Source organism: Anser cygnoides, chromosome 5 (assembly GCF_040182565.1).
Source record: "Anser cygnoides isolate HZ-2024a breed goose chromosome 5, Taihu_goose_T2T_genome, whole genome shotgun sequence".
Taxonomy (NCBI): domain Eukaryota; kingdom Metazoa; phylum Chordata; class Aves; order Anseriformes; family Anatidae; genus Anser; species Anser cygnoides.
Window position 1 is genome coordinate 1,592,592 of NC_089877.1, and position 23,699 is coordinate 1,616,290.

Here is a 23,699-nt window from a genome sequence, read left to right on the forward strand (position 1 = left end):
CCTGAAACAAGAAACTTCTCCAAAGGCAGCTGAGACTCTGAGCAGCTACAGAAATCCCCCACAGAGGGCAGAGTTGCAGAGGGAAGCTGAGGTGGGGCGACTCTCACCACCGGTTCCCAAAAGCCAGCTGTCTGCACGCCTAGAGACTGTGGCACTCAGTCACATGCACAAACCCCTTCTTTCCACCGCTATGTATTTATGCTTTATACTTATGGGCTGTCAACAGCCCAGTCTAACAGATACAACTGTTTCTGAACAAGTTTTGGGAAGACTTGAGGTGCTGGTAAATGCGCCCAGCTCCACACCACTATCAATAATCCTGCAAGTACCAGTGAGTCCCAGGGGACTCAGGAGAGGTGCAGCATGCAGCTGCGGAGGGGCTGTGTTGAGGCGGGCAGGCAGCCATGCTACAAGCAGCAGAGGTGTGACTGGGAACACATCTGGCTTATCTCGGGGACACAGCTCAGGAGGAAGATCACTTTGACACCACCCTGGCTGCGAGGAGTGACCACCCTGCGTTTTGCAAGTGAATCGCGCACAGACCTGATCGCTATTGAGCTCAGTACATTCCTGTTTGAGTCCCTTGGGCAGAGATAGGTCAGCCTAAATCAAGTGAAACTGTCAGAGGAGAAGAACCAGTAATGCTCATTTGGGGAGGGCTGTTAGTACTCCTTCCTCTTCAGTAAACAGAAACATCACCTGTTTTTTCAGCAAATGGTAGAGGATATGCAAATAGGCACCTCCAGAAGCACGTCTGGTATGCAGTGCTCAAAATATTAGACCTATTGATACACTGAACCAAAAGCAATCAGTGCACGTAGGTCTAAGGGCAGAATACACGCTCTGTGATATAAGCACACCTTATTGGCTGAGAAATTAGAGCTTAGCATACACAGTTATGGCAGACATAACTTGCCAGCACTACTCCTTTTGCAGATGCCTATGCAGGGCCACGACCAAGAGCACATTCACACAAGGCCCCACAGCTCCCGTTGTGGGAAAGAGAATTGAAATGCCACTTCTGAAACCCCACCAGTGCTGAGCTCATCCAACACACGTGCACAGACAGCACCCACACTGGAGAGGGAACAGGAGAACTCGGCACCCCTAGCTCCTGCAGCCCCAGGCTCCAGCCTCCCGGAAGACAGCTGCTGGGGATGGGGTGCCTCCACTCGCCACCTGCCTCTCCTCGCCCACTCTGTGTGGCCACAGGCTTCAGACTGGTTTGGGGCAGGTGCGTTGAAATGGCAGTGTTTGCATAAAAGCGCACATGGACAGATATACAGTATTGTGAGGTTTTGTCTCTCCTGTACAAAAGCCTGGATTACACAGAGTTGTTAACTTGTCATAGAGTCATTGGTGGATTTACTTAATGGTTTATTCTCTGGTAGCTATGGTGGTAAAAGAGTAGGAGATATAATAGGAATTAGATATGGACAGATAGATGATGTATGGATTACCTTATTAGTCACAAAGATAGGTAATAACCTATGGAGCAATCACATGAAAAAGGAATTTGATCCTTTCAGGACAGGAAAGTGAAAAAAAGAAAGATTTGTTGTGTTTTAGCTCTCTTGTCTCCTTACCTCATGAGTCAAAATCACAAAAACTTTTAAAGAAAAGGACAGGGAGAAATTGACATTTAAGGGAAAAAAAAAACAGGAGACAGTGCAAGTGGAAGATGCAATCTCTTCTTGGGCTGTACTCACTTGTTTGGATTTTTCTTCTCCAATTCTGATACTTAGTTAACGCAGTGGAGTGAAAGCTGTTGGCTCTCTGTAGTGCTAAACAGAAACAGGAGAGAGATGTCGTTAGCTAGCACAGCACAAGCCAGAGAACAAAACCATAGCTCCCCATTCCCTGCCAGGCTGCGCAGCGCCCAAGCACCATGGCAGCACCAGAGCAGCCCCAGGAGAGGCTCCCCTCATGCTGGTGCTGTTTTCCCATGTGCCTGCCCGCTGCACCTCATGTCAGCAAAAGCGGGACAGGAGAAAGCCAGGGCTGGGTCATAGTGGTTCAAAAGTAGCGCTCCAGACAGATGTTCCGAGGGGAAGCCTGCCTCTGCCTTTGAAACAAGGCCTTTTTATTCAGGAGTCCATTTAAATCGCCTTGTAAAACCCCCCTCTTTTCTGTTCCAATTAGAAATGCATAGAAGGGCATGGGGGTAGTGAGGGACTGGAAGAAATGAATGCTGATGGCTCTTCATTGCAGCAAAATCATTTCTCAGCTCTTCCATCACTGAGGCACAGCCTGGCAGAAGGCTCCTTGCACAAGGAAGGAAGCCAGATCCTTACAGCAGCCCTTTCAGTGCTGCCCAAACCTCATGCCAAGGCACTTTGGGTGATGATGAATCAAAGGACTTGGACATTTTAGCACCACATAGACCTCTTGTATAAAAATCTGCCAGGAATGCCTAGAACATTGTGGTGTTTAACATCACCCTTTTATTTTAAATATGAGATTAAGTCAGTATACCACATTGAAATCCAGGAACTCTATTCATGTCTAACAGGCTTTGGAAACTCACCCCTGTTCAGGCACCAATGAGATCTGAAATAAAAGCTGGTTTCGACAAAGCCTTTTCCACACAGAGAGGAGTGATAACACCAGATGTAATTAACAAATGCAAAATACCGTCAAGTTTCTCAGAGTCCAGCCATAAGCTGTCAGCATGTGGGAGGATCTGAGAATGCAGACATAAATCAATGCTGCACATAAGGCTGCAAGCAGAGAGCTTTTGGGGGGAGAACCCCAAAAAACAGTTTTGCACATCTGCACACACCATCCAGACAGCTGCTCCCTTGCTCCACCTGCATTTTGCATCAGCATGACTGCTCTTGCCCAAAAGCGCAGAGCAGCTTTAGTGCAGGTCTGTGCCTGTAGCACCACAGCTGCCAGCTCAGGACGCGCATGCAGGCCCACACTGCTCTGCCTGGGGGAGAAACCCAGCAGAGCATGAGCCTGGCAAAGCTCTGGGGATGCTTTCTGAAGCAGAAGGTCCACCATAGCTTCAACATGTCACCATGTAGTCCTAAAACATGGCAGTCCTCGCTTCCTGCAGCTGCACGTCTTTGGTTGTTTTTAGTCCACCTTTTAGGCCTGACTTCCAGCTCCAGAAAGGAGTTTCCAGTTGGAGGCAGACTGCTCCTAAACCTCTTGCTGCCTCCCTAGCAGCTATATCCTTTCCTCAGTGTGCTTTCTGTAGACACGAATAGCTCAAGCAGCTACTAAGTATAAACTGAACAGAGCAAAGCACTCCAGTGCTTCCAAAAATCACCCTTAGCCAACGTCACAGATATTGCACAGGCTGCTAGTAACAGTCCAGTGTTTTACTGGTGGGAAAGCACCCACCTGGCACTGCAAGCTGGGCAGGAAGCACAGCTCCTCCAGGTCCCCGTGCAGCATGACACCGCTGCATCAGCCAAGGTGGGCAGAGCAAGGCACTGCTCCGGCAGCTGCCCATGCCACAGGAGCAAACCACCCAGCAGTGGCTCTGAGCAAACTTTCACTCTGAGCATTTTAGTGCCACCTGCTGCATAAGTGTTTAAGATTCAACCAGCGAGTAAAGAAGAAAGGAGCTTGTAAAATACTGTTACATCATCCAAAAGGCAGAAATCCCCCCAAATGAAGACACTTAAGAGGTAAAACCTGGCCACATTGCTGGCAGCAGCCTCCAGTTCAAAACCTCCCCCTCAATGCTGACTTCAGCCCCTGGGAGAGGCCACGGGCATTCCCCTGGGCAGGGATACTGCTTACCATCAGCAACTTTGGATGTTTTGTGGCTTTCCTCTGGCACCACAGGGCTCCTGGAGAGTGATGCCCACCGCCGGGGGGGGCTTGGACAGGCAGGGAGCTCCAGCAGCGAGGTCTCTCCTTCACCCACCTCAGAGTTGGAGGAATCACCGTTAAAATCAGACTCCAGCTCAGAGCTACGGGGAAAAGAAGGAGAGATGGGAAGAAAGTGGGACATTTCAGAAGGCACATATTCCTGTAAGATTTCTGCTACCCAGATTCATACCCATGATCACTGTGTTCAGCACAAAACCTGAAGTCGACCTGCCACAAAGAGAGCTCTGGCTTTCTCCCACGTGCCTGGTGACAGGACGAGGGGGAATGGGCTAAAGTTGCGCCAGGGGAGGTTTAGGTTGGATATTAGGAAGAACTTCTTTACCGAAAGGGTTGTTAGGCATTGGAATGGGCTGCCCAGGGAAGTGGTTGAGTTGCCATCCCTGGAGGTCTTTAAGAGACGTTTAGATGCAGCCCTTAGTGATATGGTTTAGTGGAGGACTTGTTAGTGTTAGGTCAGAGGTTGGACTAGGTGATCTTGGAGGTATCTTCCAACCTAGACGATTCTGTGATTCTGCGAAACACAGCAGTGAGCCACTGGGACAGCTCCTTGCACAGCAAGTACAAGGAGGGACCATAGATCACCACATAGGCAAGTTTTGGAGTCTCCTTCCTTAAATGTAATTAAACGCATGCCACAAAAACACATACTCAGAGTCACACATGTTGTGACCTTGCCTCTGGGTGGGAGAATAACCTTTGCAGGTGGTTATTAGTCCTTTTTTACGATAATAAGGGGATTTCTTTAAAGGCCAAACTGTAAGGAACATGCACTTTTAGGCCTTCTGATGTGACCGCATTCCCAGTGTCATAAACAAGTCTGCCACCATATGACTTGGCCCATTTTTAATGAAAACAATACTGCTAAACCAATTGATAGATTTATTGTGATGATTAATAGCTCTACTTTGAAAAGAGGAGCTTATCCTATGAGTAGTCCTGTTGGTGTGGCAGGAGAAAGCTGCGTCACATTTACATAGTGCTGCCTTGTAGAAAGTACAGATTCATTGTAACAGCCACAAGACAGAGACACACAACAGGAGGAAAAAGCGCTAAAGGAAAGGCAGTGTTTGGGTACCGCTGCCTGCCAGCAGTGGCTGGAATAAAATCTCTCAGGTTAGGCAACAAATTTCTGATGGCTTGATTTTGTGCCTGGAGCAGGGAGTAACCCTTGACCAGATCAGATGTTGGCTGCAGACAGTATAAAGCTAGTGCACGTGCCATACACGTAGCACTGACCAGTCCTGTACCTCTGCTTCACCCAGCTCAAACTGGTACTGGGAGACCTTGGACGTAGTTAGTTCTCTGGTTGCGGTATATATACATTTTTATATATATATATATATGAACTCTTTGATAGTTGGGATCACTTCTGGATTGCGATCACACGGAGGTTGGGCAGAGTGCCACACAAAAGAAAAAGACATGCCATTAATACTGATAGACACATTTCTGTTTTAAAAGAGCAAATGTTTATTTCCCTTGGCTGGCAAGGATGTAAGTGCTGCAGGATGAGGCTTGTCCTCTGATCACTGCTTGATAGGCAGTCATTATTCACAAGTACCTAAAGCATGAATTGAAAAGCTATTTTACCGAGCTAATCATTTTTCCTGCCCCATGCTCACTCAGACCTTGCAATATCATTTGTCACTTGCTATTTCGCTCATCCCCCCCTTGTTAGGCGATGGCTCACCAGCAGGAGCAGCACAAGCACATGGTCCCCAAACGAAGGCAGTGAGAGAGGCTGGCACAGGCTATCCTGGTGACAGCGGCAGTGTCAGCTGGGACAGGGACCGGGGCCTCTCTGTGAACATGGGACTGTCACAGCTGGAGGAAATGGATCTGATCCCTCAGATCAGGGGGATGAGCTGGCTCCCATCTCTGCATGCTGCCCAAGTGCAACAGGCATGAAGAGCCTCAGGGCATTAGCGTGGGTAGGAGCAGGCACTCTGCAGCAAGCCACTGTATGGCAGCGAGATCTCTCCAACAGACAGGAAACATTTCCCCAAGCTCTCCTTTCCTTGCAGGAAGGAAGGAGCCCCAGCAGAGAGTGATCCTGTCCCCAAAGAATATCCAAACACATGCGGTGGAGCACAAATGTTATTTAAAACCTCCCAAAGGGAACAGCATAAAGTTTAATTTCAAAAAGTGTTACCTTCCACAGCCTATACACAACACCATGAATAGGTGTTTGAAGGGCTTCAAGATTCTAAGTGAGTTTCCTCACATAGTAATAGCTCTCTGTTTGCAACAGCTGGCTTTGGGTTGGCTTTTTTTTTTTTTTTTTTTTTAATTCTCAGTAAGGAAAACTACTTTACTTGAAAGACACCAATCTAATCATTATTATGGCTGGAACGAACTCCCACAGAATCCCACCCAAAAATACCTAATATATTCTAAATTTACACAGAGATCAGACTTCCTTGGACAGCTCTCCAAGAGTCACAGGATTTTGGATGTCTTTGGGATGGGCAGGCTATCAAACATCCAGAGAGGCACTCGGGTTGTGGAGCTGCCCCGTGGTACCCAGGTAGCAGGCAACCACACCACAGGATGCACCTTTGCCACAACACACCCACTGCCCTAATCCCTGAACTGACATTTTTTGGAAAACAAATAGCTGAACCTGGGTTGATTGGGGTAAATATTTTTCTCTCTGACTCAGGCCCCTGTGTGGGATGCAAATGTTTGAAGATTTCCTGCAAAATGAGTCATATGTCTTGGGGGATTTATGGTTGTGGTAAAGAACAATTGTTTTTTTCTGAGAGGTTTTCCTTTTTTCTCTTCCCTCCCTCAGCTGTATGTGCTATACTTTTCATCAGTGCTGCAGAAAAAAAAAAATCAGGCTTTTTTGTTTTTAAAGGCCTATTTGTAATTTCAACTACCTGCTTGCATCACTGGTGACTATGACTCGAATAGCAAGGAGGTTGTGCTCTGTCATTTCCTCCTCAGGGATGACCCTCACGGTGGTCCACTCTGGAGAAGGTGACCAGTTTTCCAAGTTGTGGCACTCCAGGATGCTCTTTGCCTTCTTCAGAGAGGTGGGCTCATCGGCCACGGGCTGGCAGCAGCCTAGGAAAAGTACAAAGGTGATAGCAGCGCATTAGGGGTGAGCCAAAGTCAGGAAGCCCATGGGGAAAGACCTTGGCCTCTCCTTTGGGTGGTCCTTGGCCACTGGCAGTGGTTTCTGGGAGCACCAGCAGCCCTGCAGGGTGAGACCAGGTCTGAAAGTTGGGCTTTGTGGTACGAGCCTGCTGGTGTTCACCAACTGGGACACAAATAGATAGAAATGGAAGCAGGACAGGAGGCTTGGAGCAGTGATTCCCCACCCATCACTGCAGCTCTCCCTGGTCTGCTTTGGAGCAGACGCATTGCAGCCACACATCCTGCACCGTACCCGCTTTGACCTTGGCCAGGTCGCTTGGCCTGTCCCTCGCTGTCCCCTCCCTCTGCTGAGCTGTGACACCAGGTCTCCAAAACAGGCTGTGGCAGCAGGGCTACACCTTGACTTTGCACAATTCAAGCAGCCACCAGTCTGTCCTGCCTCTCCCCCCACCACCAAAAAGAAAACTGGTGCACTTAGCTTCTGCATTTCTTCTCTCTCTCTTTTTTTTTTTTTTTTTGTGCTAGCCCCCTTCTATATACAAAAATAATGACCAGCACCAGAAGCCCAGCTGCTAGTGGTGAGGGTGTCTGCTGTACAAGTACAGGTCTTGCTGTGGCTGGCTGAAATTCCCTTGCTTGTGCTCACAGAATGAGCAAAATGGCTTTGCAGTGTTGGTTTTTTTTTTTTTTTATATTACTGTTTTACTGACTATGCTTTTCCCAAGCACCACAGAGCACTGCACTTTTCAAAAGGCTGTGGTGAGCTCTGGTTTTTCATGCTTCATAAAAGCCAATGTACTTTCTTGGCTTGAAAACTCCTCAAGACTTCACTGCTCACAGGAGGCTCTCTTTAATTCCCCTACCGGTGCGTGCGAGCAGCCAGGTGGGCAGGAGGAGCAGCTCACCGCTGCACCATGAGGAGAGGCTCCTGCGCCAAGCCCCCGGGGTGCAGGGGAGCTGCCCCAGAGCTGCTCTCCAGGAAGAGATCCTGCCAGGCAATTTGTAAAATACAGGCCTCCGCATGGCTCAGGGTAACCTTCTCCCTAAAAGCTGCTGCGTTAATGTGAAAATCAGAGCAAACAAAACCTAACAAAAGCTTGCCAGCTGTACCCATGATGGCAATAAGCAGTGCCCGAGGTCACAGCAAGTGGCAATGGAGAGGTTTCTCTGTTCCTTCAGCACCCATAGGCTGTTCAATGAACTGCCTGCCAAGAAACTTCTTGCCATTTGCTTGTAGGCTCAGCGTGTGTTCCCTCCCCCATCCCCTGTATTAACGGTTTTCCCCCACCACAATGCCAGGAAAGAGGATAAAACATTTTTATGACTAACGCGCACAGCTGTAGAACACCAAAACCCATGGACAGACAGACAGACTACCCAAACCAATTACCAGCACAGTTCCCGAATACGTACACATTCCAAGTTAACCAGTCCCTTTGCAACAGCCTGCCACACACCCACATTGTAAGTGACAAGCACAACGGACATGGCTGGTGCAGGACCTCAGGACGTTGCCTGGGCCAGCTGTGCCTCAAGCACCGTCAAATGGGAACCGTCTGCTGAGGGAGGTACATTTCTGTGCCACCTCTTCTAAGGCACCGCAGTGCTCTCCAGTTTGAATTGTACAGCAGAAGCTGGTTTTCTCAGGCATCTGCTAAATGGCTGAGTCCTTTGTGAACACAATAATCTTACATTTGTAGCTGTACTAATCAGATTTAAGATTAGCATCCTGTCTTAAGAATCAAAACCACTCCTTACTAATTTATTTAGTCAATGTTTGCACTGTGACATATGAAGCTGAATAAACTAGGTTGCAGTCAACCCCATAAACCTGGGCTGTCTCAGCGCTTCCGTGAACAGGACACCCACTTGTGCGTGTTAACCCAAACACTGGGTTACAAACCCCATGGGACATTTGAAACAATGGGAGCTGCTGCTGCAGTTTCACACAGCAGGACTGCTCCTTGGGTAACCGGCTTGTATAAATGCAGAGGGGCCCTAAATGTCCAAGGGTCTGGGGCTTTGTAGGTTCTGATGGCACTACACAATTTTACTGGGCTCTCCTAAAACATAGCGCTTGGGCCCTGAACCTTGCCATGACAAAACGCAGCCGCATGGAGTGCTTGGAGCTCTTGCACAGGGCAGATTTCAGTCCTAAAGAACAAAAAGGAACTGAGTACAAGCGCCAGCAACAAGCTGTTGGTGGATTCGTGTAAACACCACAGAAGGAGAGCAGTGGCCAATTCAAACAAAAGCCTGGACACTGCACAGACCTGAACCCACATGTTAATTATTACCAGCACTGCCACAGTAACACAAACAAATCAAATGGGGCATCAGCTCCACCACTGAGGAGCTGTTGCTGTCATTAATTTTAAAGGTAATTTTAAAGGAGTATCATAAAGAAGATGAAAATTATCTGATACAAATGAGAAATTTAAAAATAAATCTGGAACTTCTTTAAAGCACTTTTTTTTAGGGGGGGTGGGGGGGTGGAAGAAGGTCTGTGTGAACAAGTTTCTCCCAAGTCAGCGCAAAGGCTGAGTGTTTACACAAAGGTAAGGCACACACTTGTGCTCCTGAGCAGATGCAAGGTTAGCAGCAGCAGCCCTCCTTGTGGAGCCTCATGGGAGGTTAGCTGTGCTCACTCAGGAGATCAGCTGAATTGTTCAGCACTTCTGGGCTCACAGCAGCCCCCCTTGTGCTCTGGGGAAACTCAAGTTCTTGCAGAAGGACTGAGGTAGACATTCAGCTCCCAATTCCAAAGTGAAAATTCCCACGTAAGCCCCTGGATACCTGAATTTGCTAGTGCTTAAGTCCTCTCAGAGACCCACGCCTGTACATGCCACGCTATCCCACTTCTTCACTAGAAGAGATTAAAATGGCCTTACTGCCGTTCCCAAATGGAAAGGGGCATGGGGGCAGACTAAGCCCTGTGCCTGGGGCAACTGGTGAGGCTGTGGGACCCTGTGGGCTGCCAGTGCTCCTGCTCAGGTCAGATTTCCTCCCCAGGACAGGAGACTTTCTACTAGCAGCTAAAAAACTGAGTCAGAAGAATTGAACTTTATAAGATAAACACACGCAATGCAAAAGCTAAAGGGGCATCCGGTCTCCAGGACGGAAAAGGGCACAGCCCCCACTCTACTGCCAATGTCAACTGGTGCTGTGCCACTGACCTCCATTGGCTGCACTAGATGTTATCAGAGAGAGAGACAAGTCGTCAGGGAACAGACTCTCAAAATAGCATTCACATCAGATCTGACTTCACTTCCATCACACTTACTTTAGATTTCCCAACATCCTTCCTACTATCTTCTGTTTCAGTGTGGCGAAGACCTCTAGCAGTGAGCATGCATTCTCCACAGTCACAGTTTAAGCTGTAGCCCTTACTAATCCTTTGTCAAAACGTTTAATTAATTTATCCAGGGGGTTACAGGCAAGCTATGCACGTGGAAGATGTTAATCTTGTGCTAGCGGACACCAAAGCAAATGTATCACATGCAGGGACAGACAGGGCACACCACGACTGGCCAGTTACAAGTGGAATTGTCCTACTGACTCATGTTAGAGTACTTTAGGTGGTCAAATTCCCTAAACTAGCCAGTGCAAGCAAGCCAAGGAGCTAATGTGCTAATCTCTAGCCCCTCACATGCCCTTCAGTGTTTTTCTGTGAGGGGGCACAGACAGGCAAGCGAGCAGGACAGTGCTCCTGCCTCCGCTCAGCGAGCAGCAGCAGGTGCTCTGCAGCACGCACAGCTGGGTGCTTGAACTGTTTGATGCCCTTGCACAACAGTAACTTGCTGCCTGAAGGGCTGCTGGCGTTGAGAGAATTTAAGTTTTCCATTCCTTATGCTACTGGCATCCAGACAGTGCTGTCCTGGCACTCTGTTTTGTGACACCACCACCCTTGTCATTAACAAGGGCAATGGTACTCATCTGTGCAGTTTCGGAGGCCTGGGACACCTTGGTGGCTTGACAGCTGGTGGTACAGGAGGGACCTGGCCCAAAGCAAGGGCTTAGAAGGGCTTTGCCTGCCACAGCAATGAGAGCAGCTCTGTGGTATCATGAAACCAGCCCACTCACACCTTCCTTTTTTTTTTTTTTTAAAACAGCAAGATGAAACCATATGCCTCAAGTCGAGAGTGGAGCCAGCCTTGGCTGAAGCACTCAGGCTGATGGCTGCAGTTTGCCACCAGCCCACAGCAAACACAGAAGATGAGGCTGTTCTCACCATTTACTGAGGGAATCAACTACTCTATGTGCTGTGGATGGCAGTCTACTGGGAAATGTGTTGCCCACCCGGACAAAGACTGGAATGGGTTTATTCACTTCAGTACCAAACTGAAGCCCAGCAGAACAAAAGCAATTTTTTCCCACTTCAGGAAAAACCTGACGCTATGCTCAGGTGATGTGGATTCAGTTTCTCAGTTTTCAACTTTTCTAAACAAAACAAAAAAAGTTATTTTAGAGGAATTTTCTAAAAGATACAGAAGCCCAAGTCCAACTCAAAACAGTGAAACATCTATTTTAACTTCTCTATCCACTGCTGTCCCTGTTCACAACAACAATCCTCCTTTCCCTGCTTTTCCATGGTTGCCAGCACAGAAGGCAACTGAAGGGTTTGGGAAGTAGTCCTTTATGCTGAGTTACAACTAGAAAACACAATGCATTGATCTAAAGCCTGTCTATATGGAAAAGATTTTGCAATGCATTTTATAATGCAGAACACCACTCAAAACCAAAACACTGGCATATTAACTTCAGCAGTAAGAGCTCAATTCAGATAATAATCCCCACAAAGAGTTGGCCAATTTTAGCAGCTTTGTGTCCTGGGAGCAGCAGCATCTCCACACACAAGCTCTACCGTTGGTGTCCTCAGTGCAAGTGTCTCTCCTCAGTCAAAGCTTTTCTGATCAGAGCTCCTGACTGACTTGCATTGAGAGTAAATAACATGGCTGTAGCGCTGTTGTTGTTTTAAATACAAATGATGGAGACTAGCTGCCTTCAGTTTTTTAAACAATAGTAATACAGTCAGCAACTGAAACAGAACAATTCTACATTCATCTGACCCTCCCACTCCAACAGGATGAAAAAATTGGATCAACAATTTCTCCTTTGTCTGTACTTCAAAACCTCCCTCATCATCCCCACACTGGGAGAGAAACAAGTGTTTTCCTTACAGTGAAAGGATTTAGCTAAATTGCATGGTAAGTGAGCCATGTCCCCACAGCTTGTTCTGAGGGCTCACAGCCAGATCAGTGCTCACTGGAAGGTCAGGGCTGTTTAAAACAGGCTTGGCCAAACAGTCCATGCAGACCCTATGGACAGATTCAGATCTCTTTCCAGAAAACAAACAAAAAAAACACTTCTACTCTCCATTAAGTGTCTTGCCAGGTTTTCTCAATTCCATGTTTTTCCAGTCAGCCAAAGGACCAGCTCACTCTTGCATTTCAAACAGCCCCATCAGTCTCAAATGAGTCTGTACAGCCGGTGAAGGACGAAGACATCACAGTATCTCTGCAACACTGGAAGGTTTACAAAACGTGGATAGAGGCTTGACTTTAGCTCCACAGGAGTCAAAGGATCAAGGAGTACAAATACTTGTTATTTTCTCGCAGCACCAGTAATCCAAACACCACAACCATTTACTAAATGAGGGTAAATTAGTGATAACGTTTTGACAGTATGGCCTTTGACAGTTTGACCTTCAGAGCTAGTTCAGCCAGCTACTGGCTCCAGGGTGGTGGATTTGCAAGAATTCACCTGTCAGACCATAGCGACTGTGGCTAAGCAGTCAGCAGGGCTGGTTCTTTGGTAATGGCCTGTTTCTAACTGGTTATCAAATCTGAGGAACAAACTGCAGCTTGCTTATTGCTCAGCAATAATTACGTTCCTCTAATCAGGAACATAACAAAGCTTTTGGAGGTCCTCATACGCAGCAGCACTGAGGAGAGCCATCCCGCCATGCCACAGGAGCGACCTCCCTGCATGCAAGTGCAGCATCACCACAAGATCACTGTGACTGCAATTCTCCCCACTACAGGCCTAAAATATTCAGATGCTTACAGAACAACATCCAGTGATGATGCCAGCACCACATCCTAAGAAACATTTTTGCCTTTTTCAGTTGCTTTTTGTAACAGCGTCCCCAGTGGCCTGGAGGGTTTTTGAAAACTCAAATTTCAGAGCTGTTTACTGCTATTCTGTGACCAACAAAAAAACTGAGAGTGGTCCAACCTCAGGCAATCTCCCCTCTGCTACTGTAAAGCAGGTGAATGAGTCACTGTGTTTCTCTTCCCAGTCACAAAGGCTGTGCCAACACAGCAGCGATTTCCGTGTGGTGGGGTACTGAGTTACGTGCTGGTGTCTCAGCCATGTTGCGTCAGCTCAGCTCTGCGGAGAGGCACAGACAATTGTTGCCAGACAATGCCAGCTAATGGTGCATCTGCAGTCAGTTTTGCTTAGCTGAGGGAAACACATCAGTCCTGTGACAGGCACACATACGGAGCCCCTGCAGAAACCTATTGGGAACTATGTGCCACCACACACAGGGCAGAGGAGAGGCCCCTTCCAGAGGGGCCATCTGCACCCTCTGTGACTATCATTTATTAAGGTGTCAATCACTCCAACATCTGAGTGTCCCCACCAATAAAGCTGGGGCCAACAGACAGGCAGCAGCAGCAGTTACTCACAGTAGCATGTCCCATCTGACAAGGCAGCCTGGCTCTCTGCATGGGCTGTTGCTCCTGAGCCACCTGTCAAACTAGCAGCAGGCAGAACGCATTACTGCAACTGACAAGGAGATGACAGGGGCTCAGGGTCCAGCCAAATTTGGGCAGAGCCAAGCACCCGCAGTGGGTAGCTGGGCTGTACAGGCCATTCCCTCTCCCTATGGAGAGGGGGCACATACGTGTGCCACTCACAGTGGCACAAAGCCCAAATAACAACCTCCTCCCCACAGACAGCACAGGGCCAGCCGCCTCAGCCACCAGCTGGCTGCTAAGTTTTATCGGCTTTGCTTCAGAGCTGCTGCTTTGCATGTGCCTCTGCCTGTGTTGGACAAAAATGGTCAGATGCCCCACTGAACCCATCTGAAAAAAATACAAACCAAGCCAGCTGCAGCAGCCAGCAAATCAAGTCAATGCTTTTGTGCCATAAGCAACTGAAAGTGTTCATGTTTATCCACCCTCCTCATCTTCAACTGGTCTTAAACTGTGAGAGGGAAATTCATTTTTAAGCAAGATATGGTGGTATTTCTCAGCTAAGACAAGTCAGACCAAATGAGAGTCATGCACAAGCAGAAAGGGGGAGTAAGCCTTACTGAGCTAACCAGAGTATAAATATGTCAACTAATACAAACTTGGGAAACATCCCTGAAGGCAGATAAAAAACAAAATACAGAAACAGAGACCGAAAAACTTCTAAATGGTATCAACCTCTCCTCTGGGGGCACAAAACTCCCAGTATGCTGGCGGCCAGCAAATAAGCTCCTACATGGAGCCTTGTCCAGAAAACACCTCGTGATTGCCCTGACTGCTCATATCCAGAGCAGTGATATCTTAGAGCCCTGCCCATGTTGTGAATCTGTGTGAGAGCCTTGTTTGGGGAGAGGAAGGAGGAAACCTACTGGAATCAGGTGTCACAACCTGTATTTGGGATATGATGTATTGGCACCTCTGACACATCACGTGTTTGTGACTCACTGAAGCCTGTGGAACAGGAGCAGTACTTACCCAGAGCTGTCACAGCAATTCAGTAACGGCAAAGGGCTTTCAAACCTTCAGATGAAAGGCACTAAAATCCCAGGTGCTGCTGCTGTTATTGTGCCGAAAAGCACGAGCTACTGCTGCACTCCTGTGACAGGGACAAGGTTTGGATGAGCTCAGCTGTCACCTCGCCACCTGGCTGCCAGCCCTCCCAAAGCCAGGGCAGTAGTGCTCAGGGAATAGACCTTTCTCTCACTGAAGCACAAAGCTAACAGATAAAACCCTTCACTGAAGAAGTAACTTGCACTTGCCCACCCCTCCTGCAAAAAACACCGAATCTCAGCTTGCTCAGTGCCTCCCCCCCCATAGGACCTCAGCCTAGCTTGCTGGCAATCCTGAGGCTTTTAGCCTGCCATTAAACTGTGTCAACCTATAATTCATTCACAGGATGAGAGGACTCTGCCTGGCCTTGTATGGAGCTGCTGACTAAGGCAATGACATGAATAAATAATTTTGAAGTGGAGTTACTCATAAACATAGGCAGCTCCGATGGTGAAAGCAAATACCAGTTGGCAACAAAAACTGACATTAAGAAATTCAGTCAGCAGACCACAAATTGATTTGTAGCACACCCAACACACATTAACTGTCTCTCTAGCTTCTTACTGTATAATATACCCCCCAAAATCATTTATGGGTCCTGCTTAGAGTACATCAGTGCTTTAAGCAAGCTGCAGGGGCAAAAGGAAGGTGTCTTCAGTACTGTGGAAGCACAGTTGAAATGAACCAAGCAAGCACAGGGATGAGATACAGAGAAAAAAGTAGTCACCAGGGAAACCCAGCCCATGTGGGACTGTGAGATGGGAACACAATGAACTATGACACCTTCAGCTTGCTTAGGCCTTCGTCTTGCTGTAATACGCTGGCTACCAGCCCACAATGGAGCAAAACCCCAGCTCAAGCCTATTATAACCTCAGCTGAGCCCTGTTGCCTCTGCTTCAAAACATGCAAGGCTGAATGAGAGCATTGCCTGCATTAGAGCTCAAAACCAGACACATCACATTGAGGTATTTCAGATCCACCCTAGAGGGCTATAGGGCTTCTAACAGGATTCCCAGACTCATGTCCTGTATTTATCAAACTTCGATTTTTCATCACACCCAAGAAACCACCAGTTAGACTGCCGTCCTTGAAAAAGGACTTCAGTAAGAGTTATGTTTGACATTTCACAGGTTTCAGTTCTTCCCACCTGTCTATTCCTTTTTACTTCTGCTTGTTTCATTTGTCTATAGAATTCAATTCCATGTTATTGCGTCTAACAAATGGCAAAAAACAAAACCAGCCTGCTCTCCTGTTTCTGTGGAGGGGTACACTGCTCTCAGCGGAAGCGGGGCCATATTACCTGCCTGGCTTCCAACCACTGCTACCTGCAAATGCTTTTGTGCTGCCCATCCCCAGGCCCTGGGGAAGAAGGGGCTTTTCCACCACCCTCTCCTCCTGTCCCCACACCAGCAGCGCATCTTCTCCTCTTCCCCTGTGGACCCAGGCCAGAATCTACACATGTTCTTCAGCATCAAAGCACTTTTTCAAAGCATCCATTACTTACTTGATGAGCAGACACTTCTGAATTCAGGAACAAAATATAACCAGGGAGCTTGAAGTACAAAGCAAGACAGAGCCCAAAGAACACAATGTTTGAATGCATCCAGGATGGTGCATGTTAACACTAACACAAACTATGCAAAAATTAATACAGAGATAAAGGAAAAAGCAACTAACTGAAAACCTATTAGATATATTGAATTTTTATATTTATGGAAATTTGCTTCTCAAAAAAAACCACACAACAACACTACTGTGATAAGATTTTCTATAAATTTTAGAGCAATTGTATATTTTATCAGAGCAATCTGTGTTAGTCTGGTATATTAATGCATATTATAATTGCAAATTCAGAGCACAGCCTCAATGGTGTAAGTCTCTGGAGTGATCAGCAATTTAATGCCTGCTAAAATAATATTTTTCTTTACACAAAGATTCTAAGCACCAAAAACCTTAGAATAAAATATGAATTAATTCCTGCAGAACAAATGCTGAAAGAACAAATGCAAGAACGCAGTAGCATGCAAATTGCTTTGTAATTTCACATTTCAGAAGAACATACTGGAAATTCCAGCCATTTCAAATGGGTTTGGAGCCCGCCACCTAATGAGATGAGATCAAAGCTTCTGTTCTTTTTATGTTAACACAGATCATGAAGAAAAGGAAAGAGGCTTGCGGAAATATTTATATGACTAATATGTATACTTGGATCAAGCCTTAATACATAATGTCTTCTGATCTTCAGTGACATGATCTTCCAGGAAAAAAAAAAATCAAGTCATCTGCAAACATGTCATACTTCAAAAATCATAAATATTGATGCAGAATTCAGGGCATTTCAGAACTAATTGTTTTGATTGAAATGTGAGGAATGAGTGAGCAAGAAGTGAATTAAAGCCAATTATAGTAACTAATTGCCATAATGTTGTGGGAAAACACAGACCATAGCCCTTCCTTGAGGCTGGAATACACAGAGAAGCAGCTTTCACTGGCCTTTTATTGCTGCAGCAGTCTAGAAGAAACTGAGAGGAACAGAAATTATTCTTCTTGGTAGAGTTAATGAAAGACTGACATTTGAGTCCAAGCCATTTTAAGAAGTTTTGTCTGTACTTTTTCTCAAATAAAGTATGTTTAAAAACAGCAAGATCTTTTTCATTACAAAGTATTAGCATAATTATAATAAAGGATAGTTACCTTTACATAACTCTGGCATGTTTGCTTTTCATTAACTGATATCCAGGCAGGTAATGCTGTGATGCTCTACAAATGATTAGTCTGGCTTTTAAAAAAAAAAAAAAGCACACCTGTGCATTTATTTCCAAATCAAATGGCCCTAGTGGCAACAGAAAAGTTCAGAACTGATTTGAACCAGTATAAAGAGGAAAGAGTGCACAATTCCTGAAGCTGCCAGATACAGCAAACGTCATCTCTGCAGTTTTAGCACTACAACAGTATCTATAACAAGTAGCTGTCAAATCTTAGAAAGCATTGACTATGTCAAGAGGCATCAGTATCACCTGCTCCAGACCCATGGTTTTTGGAAAGGACTCAGCTCAGTGGCAGCTCGAGATCAGAGGAGCAGCCCATTTGCCCTTCCACTAGGCACGGCTGCCACTTTCAGCTACACGCCAGGGCACAGCATTACTGCGTTGGGGGTGTGACTACAACAGCATGTGCTTGCTGGAGACTGGAAGCACCAGAGCTTTCGGAGAGCTCAGCAGAAGGGCAGTAGGAGGAACCAACCCTCCCATTCACAGGGATGAATGGCTGGAGGAGCAGAGACTCCCCAGAAATACACAAATCTTGAACTAGGTTTGTTAAATTCGCTCACAGTTTAATCTACCAGCCCCTTCCTCTAGCAGCATTACTAGGAGCAAACCAAAGAATACTTAGTTTTATTGTGTAATGATTTTGACTGAGAATGAAGGAACTAACAGGAGCTTGCTTCCCTCACCCTGCTCATTTTGTGAGCTTTATTCCTTTTCCATACACTGTGTCCTGTCCTGTCTGCTAGTGCTTCAGGGCATGGACTGTTTATGACTAAGTATATCCCTCTATAGATAGGATTTGTTAGTGATTTGACTTTTCTGGCCTTCTCCACCACCACAAAACAAAACACAGTTACAACAGATCCAAACTCTAACGTTACCCCAATTTCAAGTTATTGTTCTGTTATTTTAGCAGGAATAAATGAAACAGTTTATGAGCACAGCTTGAACATCTGATGCCTCTCAAAGCTTCAATGCCAAACAAGTCATCAACTTTTGCAGACATAAAAACCTCTTCTGACGTTTCCATGCCACTGCCTCTGCCCAAGATTATCAAGATGGAAAAAAAGAACCTGCCATGAGACTGTAATTTGTATGAATAGTATATTTACTTTTATCTGAATTGCTTTGTCCATTGCAATGAAGGAAGTGCCAAGTACTGCCTTAAATGACATTTCCTGCACTGTGTTTTCGTTATGCAAATCATCTCCCCCTGGGACAGCAAACTTTCTACTGTGCATGGTGACTTTTTCTTTGGCAGGACAGAATAGTTCATTGGGAATAACATTTGTTGTTCTTTTGTAATGTTGTCTCTACCAACACTTTCAAAAAAATTTATTCCTATTATTCAAACCAATCTAGTGAGGCTCAGCTTAAATTGACTTAAAAAAAACACAACACAATCTTTCCATTAAATAATTGGGACTATTCTTTCTGTCATTTATTTCTCCCTTGAAATACAAAGACAGAAATGCTAACTTAAGAGCTGAAGGGTGAGCAAACAAAAGAAGATGATAGGGAGCAAAAGCTTAGAAAAGCTGTTTTGGAGAACCTGCTGTTTAAAAAGTAGAACACCAGCGTTAAAAAACAATAAAATTAAAAAAATAAAAATCATGATAGAACAAAGGAAAGAAAACGGAAAGAAAAACGGAAAGAAAAAGGAAAGAAAGGAAAGTAAATTAAATAAATAAAGCAAGGCCACTGTTATCAAATAATAAGTCACCATTAGCTGCAGCTTCCAGGGCTCCAGAAGATAAAGGGAACTTGCAAGCAGCACTCCAGAGTCAGTAACAAAAATGGAGTTTTTACCCCCAGTTATTAATTGCTTTTCCTGTATGTGATACAAGATTCCAAATGAATTTAACTTATTAACAAATGCCATAAAAGTCATGCTATGTAAAATCAAAACTGAAGGGAAAAGTAACATAAGGAAAAGTAATAGAAGTCAAAGAGAAGAGGACTAGCGTTGTTCGTGTATGCAATACAAGCAGCCTCCACGCTCAGCAACACTGACTTATCATTCCCAGGAAGGATAAACCCCAGTACCAGGCACCTCTTGGTCTCAAGCGGAATAACTAGTGCAGAATATCATAGTCAGGGAACCCAGTGTGAAGGAACACACGTGATTATAATATCACAGTGAGACCCTTTGGGTCAGACCAATACAAAGGTACTACAACAGCATCCACCAGAAGAGGAATTCGTAAAACAAGCATGAAGTCACCAGGAAATATTTTTAAAAGGAAGAGATGAAACAAGGAGACTTATAAAGAACTACATTTATTTTTGTTTACAGCAAATACCATAAATAAAGCTAAAACAATTTTCACTGTGTGCAAAATACAGAATTTCCATGTGAAAATTTAAATACAGCATTAAAAACTTTAATAAAAATATTCCATTAAGATTGTAAAGTGAAGTCAAGACAGAAGATTTAGGAGGAGAAGGACAGAATCCTCACTGGCCAGGAAGAGCTAGGAAGACTCTGCAACAGACAGTAAAAAAACACAGCAATGGAAAGTGATTTGAAATGGCAGACCTCTACATTACGACCTTCATCTCAAAGCATGCTGAGCTTAGCAATAAAACACATGAAATCTGTAGGAAGCCATGTCCTAACCATTTTTCCATGAAGTGATGCTTAGAATAGAGATGCTTCTGGGTGGGCACAGCAAGCAGACTTTCAAAGTCATCAAGACATTTTAGGTTACCCACACAAAGAGATGCTTTAGTTGTGCAAGCATACAGGTCAGCAAGATCAGGAGCACGGGGCTCTTGACCCTGCAGCTCTTCTACATTCCTGACTGACGTGTGTGAATAGGACAAGTGGCACAGGACGTCTGGCCCTTCCTGCAAGTTGCTGCTTAAGACAGTTCCCAATCACCCTTCCCTTTGAAGGGCATCCTCATCAGGAAAGGCTGCCATGGGTCATGACCATATCAAACAAAACCACAGAGCACTTGCTTTTCAGACTAAGCCCTTGGTTCTTCTTTGGATGCATTTCTCCTTTTAGATTATCATGTAGTTACACATACTGGATCTTATATGCAAAAACACATACAAAATAACTGCACAAATTTATCATGGAGAGTATTGGCAGCCTCTCGTGCAGCAAGATAAATACATTAATCAAAGGGCAAATGGGGCCTCATTAGAGATGATATTAATCAACAAAGCAGCTCAAACCAAAACACTTTGGTTACGTAAACTTGGCATTTTGACATTGAGGACTAAAAATAGCATACATCTATTTCTGTTAGCCCTGCCCAGTATGTTATTTGGGATGGAGGAATGGAACTTGTGTTGCTCTGGCTGCTTTGTTCAACAGAACCCTTTTATATCACAATTTTCCTTTATGAAAGAAAACGAGTGCTTAGAGCCACCCTACTTAAACATTGCTCGCTCACTGAATATTTGAGCTCAATGGAAATTTGCTCATTGAGTGTTTGAGTACAGTGGAAGAAGGTGTTTATGCTAACCAGGAGGAATCAGCTAGCTCTTCTCCTGACCTTATTTTAAATCTTTCCTTGAAAGAAATAAGGCTTTAACTGGTTCTTTTGAGAATGAATTTACTTGCCTAAGTCGCCTGAAAGGCACAAGAAAGTACATGCACAGACACAGAGAGGAAAAACATTCTCTACAGAGAGAACAGACATTATGTTTTTTAGAACTATGAAATCAGCAACAGGTTAAATGATCATGCCAAAGCTCACATCCATTAATATACCAGACACACACAGTTTGCTCTAAAATGGTCTTAAAATAATACAACAAAACCCAACACAATGAAATGCTGTCAAACAACAGTGTTAGTTGCACAATTTGGGAACTGGCAAGCGGAAAAATCACCTGAGAGCAGAAAGGCTTCAGCCAGTGAGCGGGTACAACACCGGAATGATGAATTGGACTAAAAGTAATGAGGGAGATTGACAGAGAGCAGAAAAAAAACACAGAACTTAGCTTGGTTATATAGAAAAGCATCAGAAAGATCACAAAGAAGAATTAGCCAAAATGAAATTGCTTTTTTCATTAAATCATGAATAAGGACAAATAGCTATTAATCTTTCTAACAGAATATTAAGATAAAGAGATTACAAACACATCTAACAATTAGATTGTTATATTCAAAAATCAGCTGCAAAATTCCAGTGGAATATGTAGTATAATTAAGATCCTTCAAGAAAAAGGTTTCATTTTGCATATCTTTTTCTGAATTCTGCTGTGGGAATTTAGGGATTTTTTTCTCCCCATTATATAAATCTATAATATAACCATTGCCATCTTTAAAAAAGAAAAACGAAAAAGCTTTCTACTAGTAAGATTCACTTGCTTCAAATTCCTAGGATAACAGATTTTCAAGTTTTTTTTTTTTTTGTTAAGTTTCTTTAAGTTTTAACTTTCTTTAAGTTTACTATTATGCTCATTCTGCTGAAAAGCAGAAAATTTCCTGTAGTGAACAGCAGGAGAAAACTTCAGGAAAAAATGTTCCATGAGACTGTGCTATTGACAAACTGAAATTAAAATTGATGGTGAGTCTAACTTTATCAGTTAGCAGTTTGTTGTGTTGCAGGAGTAACACAGTAAATCACACTGCAATTTTTTTTCTTTTTTAGAGTGAAACAACTACTGTCTTTAGCAAATAATTAAAAAGTACAGTGTTCCAAAGTAGAAATTTTAAAATGCTATAAAAGAGGTACAAATAAATTTCCTTAAATACATATAGATGCTTACCATGTTACTATAATGTTCACTGTGTCCAGTCTAGCAAAGTTTTTACATGTTTGAGCATTAATGGCAAATGATTTTAAAGAAATGCTACCTTATAACTAAACAATTCTTTCAAGCTTTTTTTTCAAGTTCTGTATACATACTTCACAATTTTTCCCCAGACAATATAAGGACTATAAAATGTGAAAAGCTTTATCCTTGTAGTTGAAAAAATTAAGTCAAAGTATCTAGAGGAAAAATCCAGTTGTCATTTATTTTAAACAGAACACACATTTCGTTTTAACACCTATGGAAGAAAACAGCTTTAAACTGTCTTTTCCCACATTGTGTTAAAACAACCAACCAACCAAAAAAAAAAAAGAAAAAAAATAAAGCAACCTGCCAGCTCATAAGTAGTACAGTTATTTAAGACCACTAAAAGGTCATCCTCAAACTTTGGTACAAACTCAATGTAAAATTATTTCCTATTATTTAAGCCATATTATTTTGGCTAAAAGTACATACTACAGATGCTTTTCATTTTAGGCTATTCATATTGTCATATTTACGTATTTATCTATTTCCTGTTTAACATCTGAACTTAAAAGGACTTGTTAGTGTTAGGTCAGAGATTGGACTAGGTGATCTTGGAGGTCTCTTCCAACCTAGATGATTTTGTCAACATTCAAGTATTTTTGAGGCATGGAGCCTGCTTACCTCACTGGCTAACCAGGCTGAGAAAGCAATCAGAATTTGGGATGTTCTCAGTGTCTCCTTGCTGTTAAATAAATGTACTTAACCTGCCCCTGATATCTTTTGATGAAGGTAGACCTTGATAAGAGATACCTGAAAAACTTACTTAACAACTGCTCCAGATAACAGACTTTAATCTTTTTGCCATCAGCTTTACACATTGAAATGAACTAAATACTTGATTAAGAAGTAATATCCTTAAAATAAGTTTGTAGGTTTTTGTAGTTTGTTCAAAACTTGTATTCTTAAAGGATTCCAAATACAACAGGACCAGTGCCTGTCTGGAGGCACGATAACCATGATTTCAGTAACATATGAGTATTCCACAACTTGATATTCCTTGAATCAGCTACCTAATGAGGAAGCCTTGAATTGAGGAGTAAGTCATGTCTAGTTACACTACCAGTTCCTTTGGCATGCAGTTTCAATCAAGCTTTCACTCAACTGAGACTTGCTCTTCAGATTTATTTCAAAATGTTAAATAAATTAGTATTACAGATTATACCCACTATCAACAAAGGGTATTTATCGCATGTGAGAAATGTAAAAGGCATGACCAGGAGCAATATGAATTAAGTACGTGGTTTTCTTTTCTTTTTTTTTTTGAAACATCCATGCAAGTTATAAACCTCATAACCCAGAGCAAAGATGAAAACAAGAAAAAAAGGGATGTGCCATATTCAGGTTTCAAAACCCAGTCATTTTTTTCCA

At 44.2% G+C, this 23,699-nt stretch overlaps 1 protein-coding gene across 3 annotated transcripts in view; it reads right to left on the reverse strand.

Annotated features, from left to right (window-relative positions):
- The window catches only part of MICAL2 (microtubule associated monooxygenase, calponin and LIM domain containing 2), a 161,188-nt gene that overhangs the window by 25,200 nt on the left and 112,289 nt on the right, over positions 1-23,699 (reverse strand). For all 3 annotated transcript variants that reach the window (XM_048070101.2, XM_048070085.2, XM_066998101.1), the window contains 3 exons: positions 6,732-6,918; positions 3,757-3,929; positions 1,710-1,784 (listed from right to left, as the gene is read on the reverse strand). In XM_048070101.2, the coding sequence (XP_047926058.1) occupies positions 1,710-1,784; positions 3,757-3,929; positions 6,732-6,918 (435 nt within the window). The remainder of the gene's footprint in view (positions 1-1,709; positions 1,785-3,756; positions 3,930-6,731; positions 6,919-23,699) is intronic.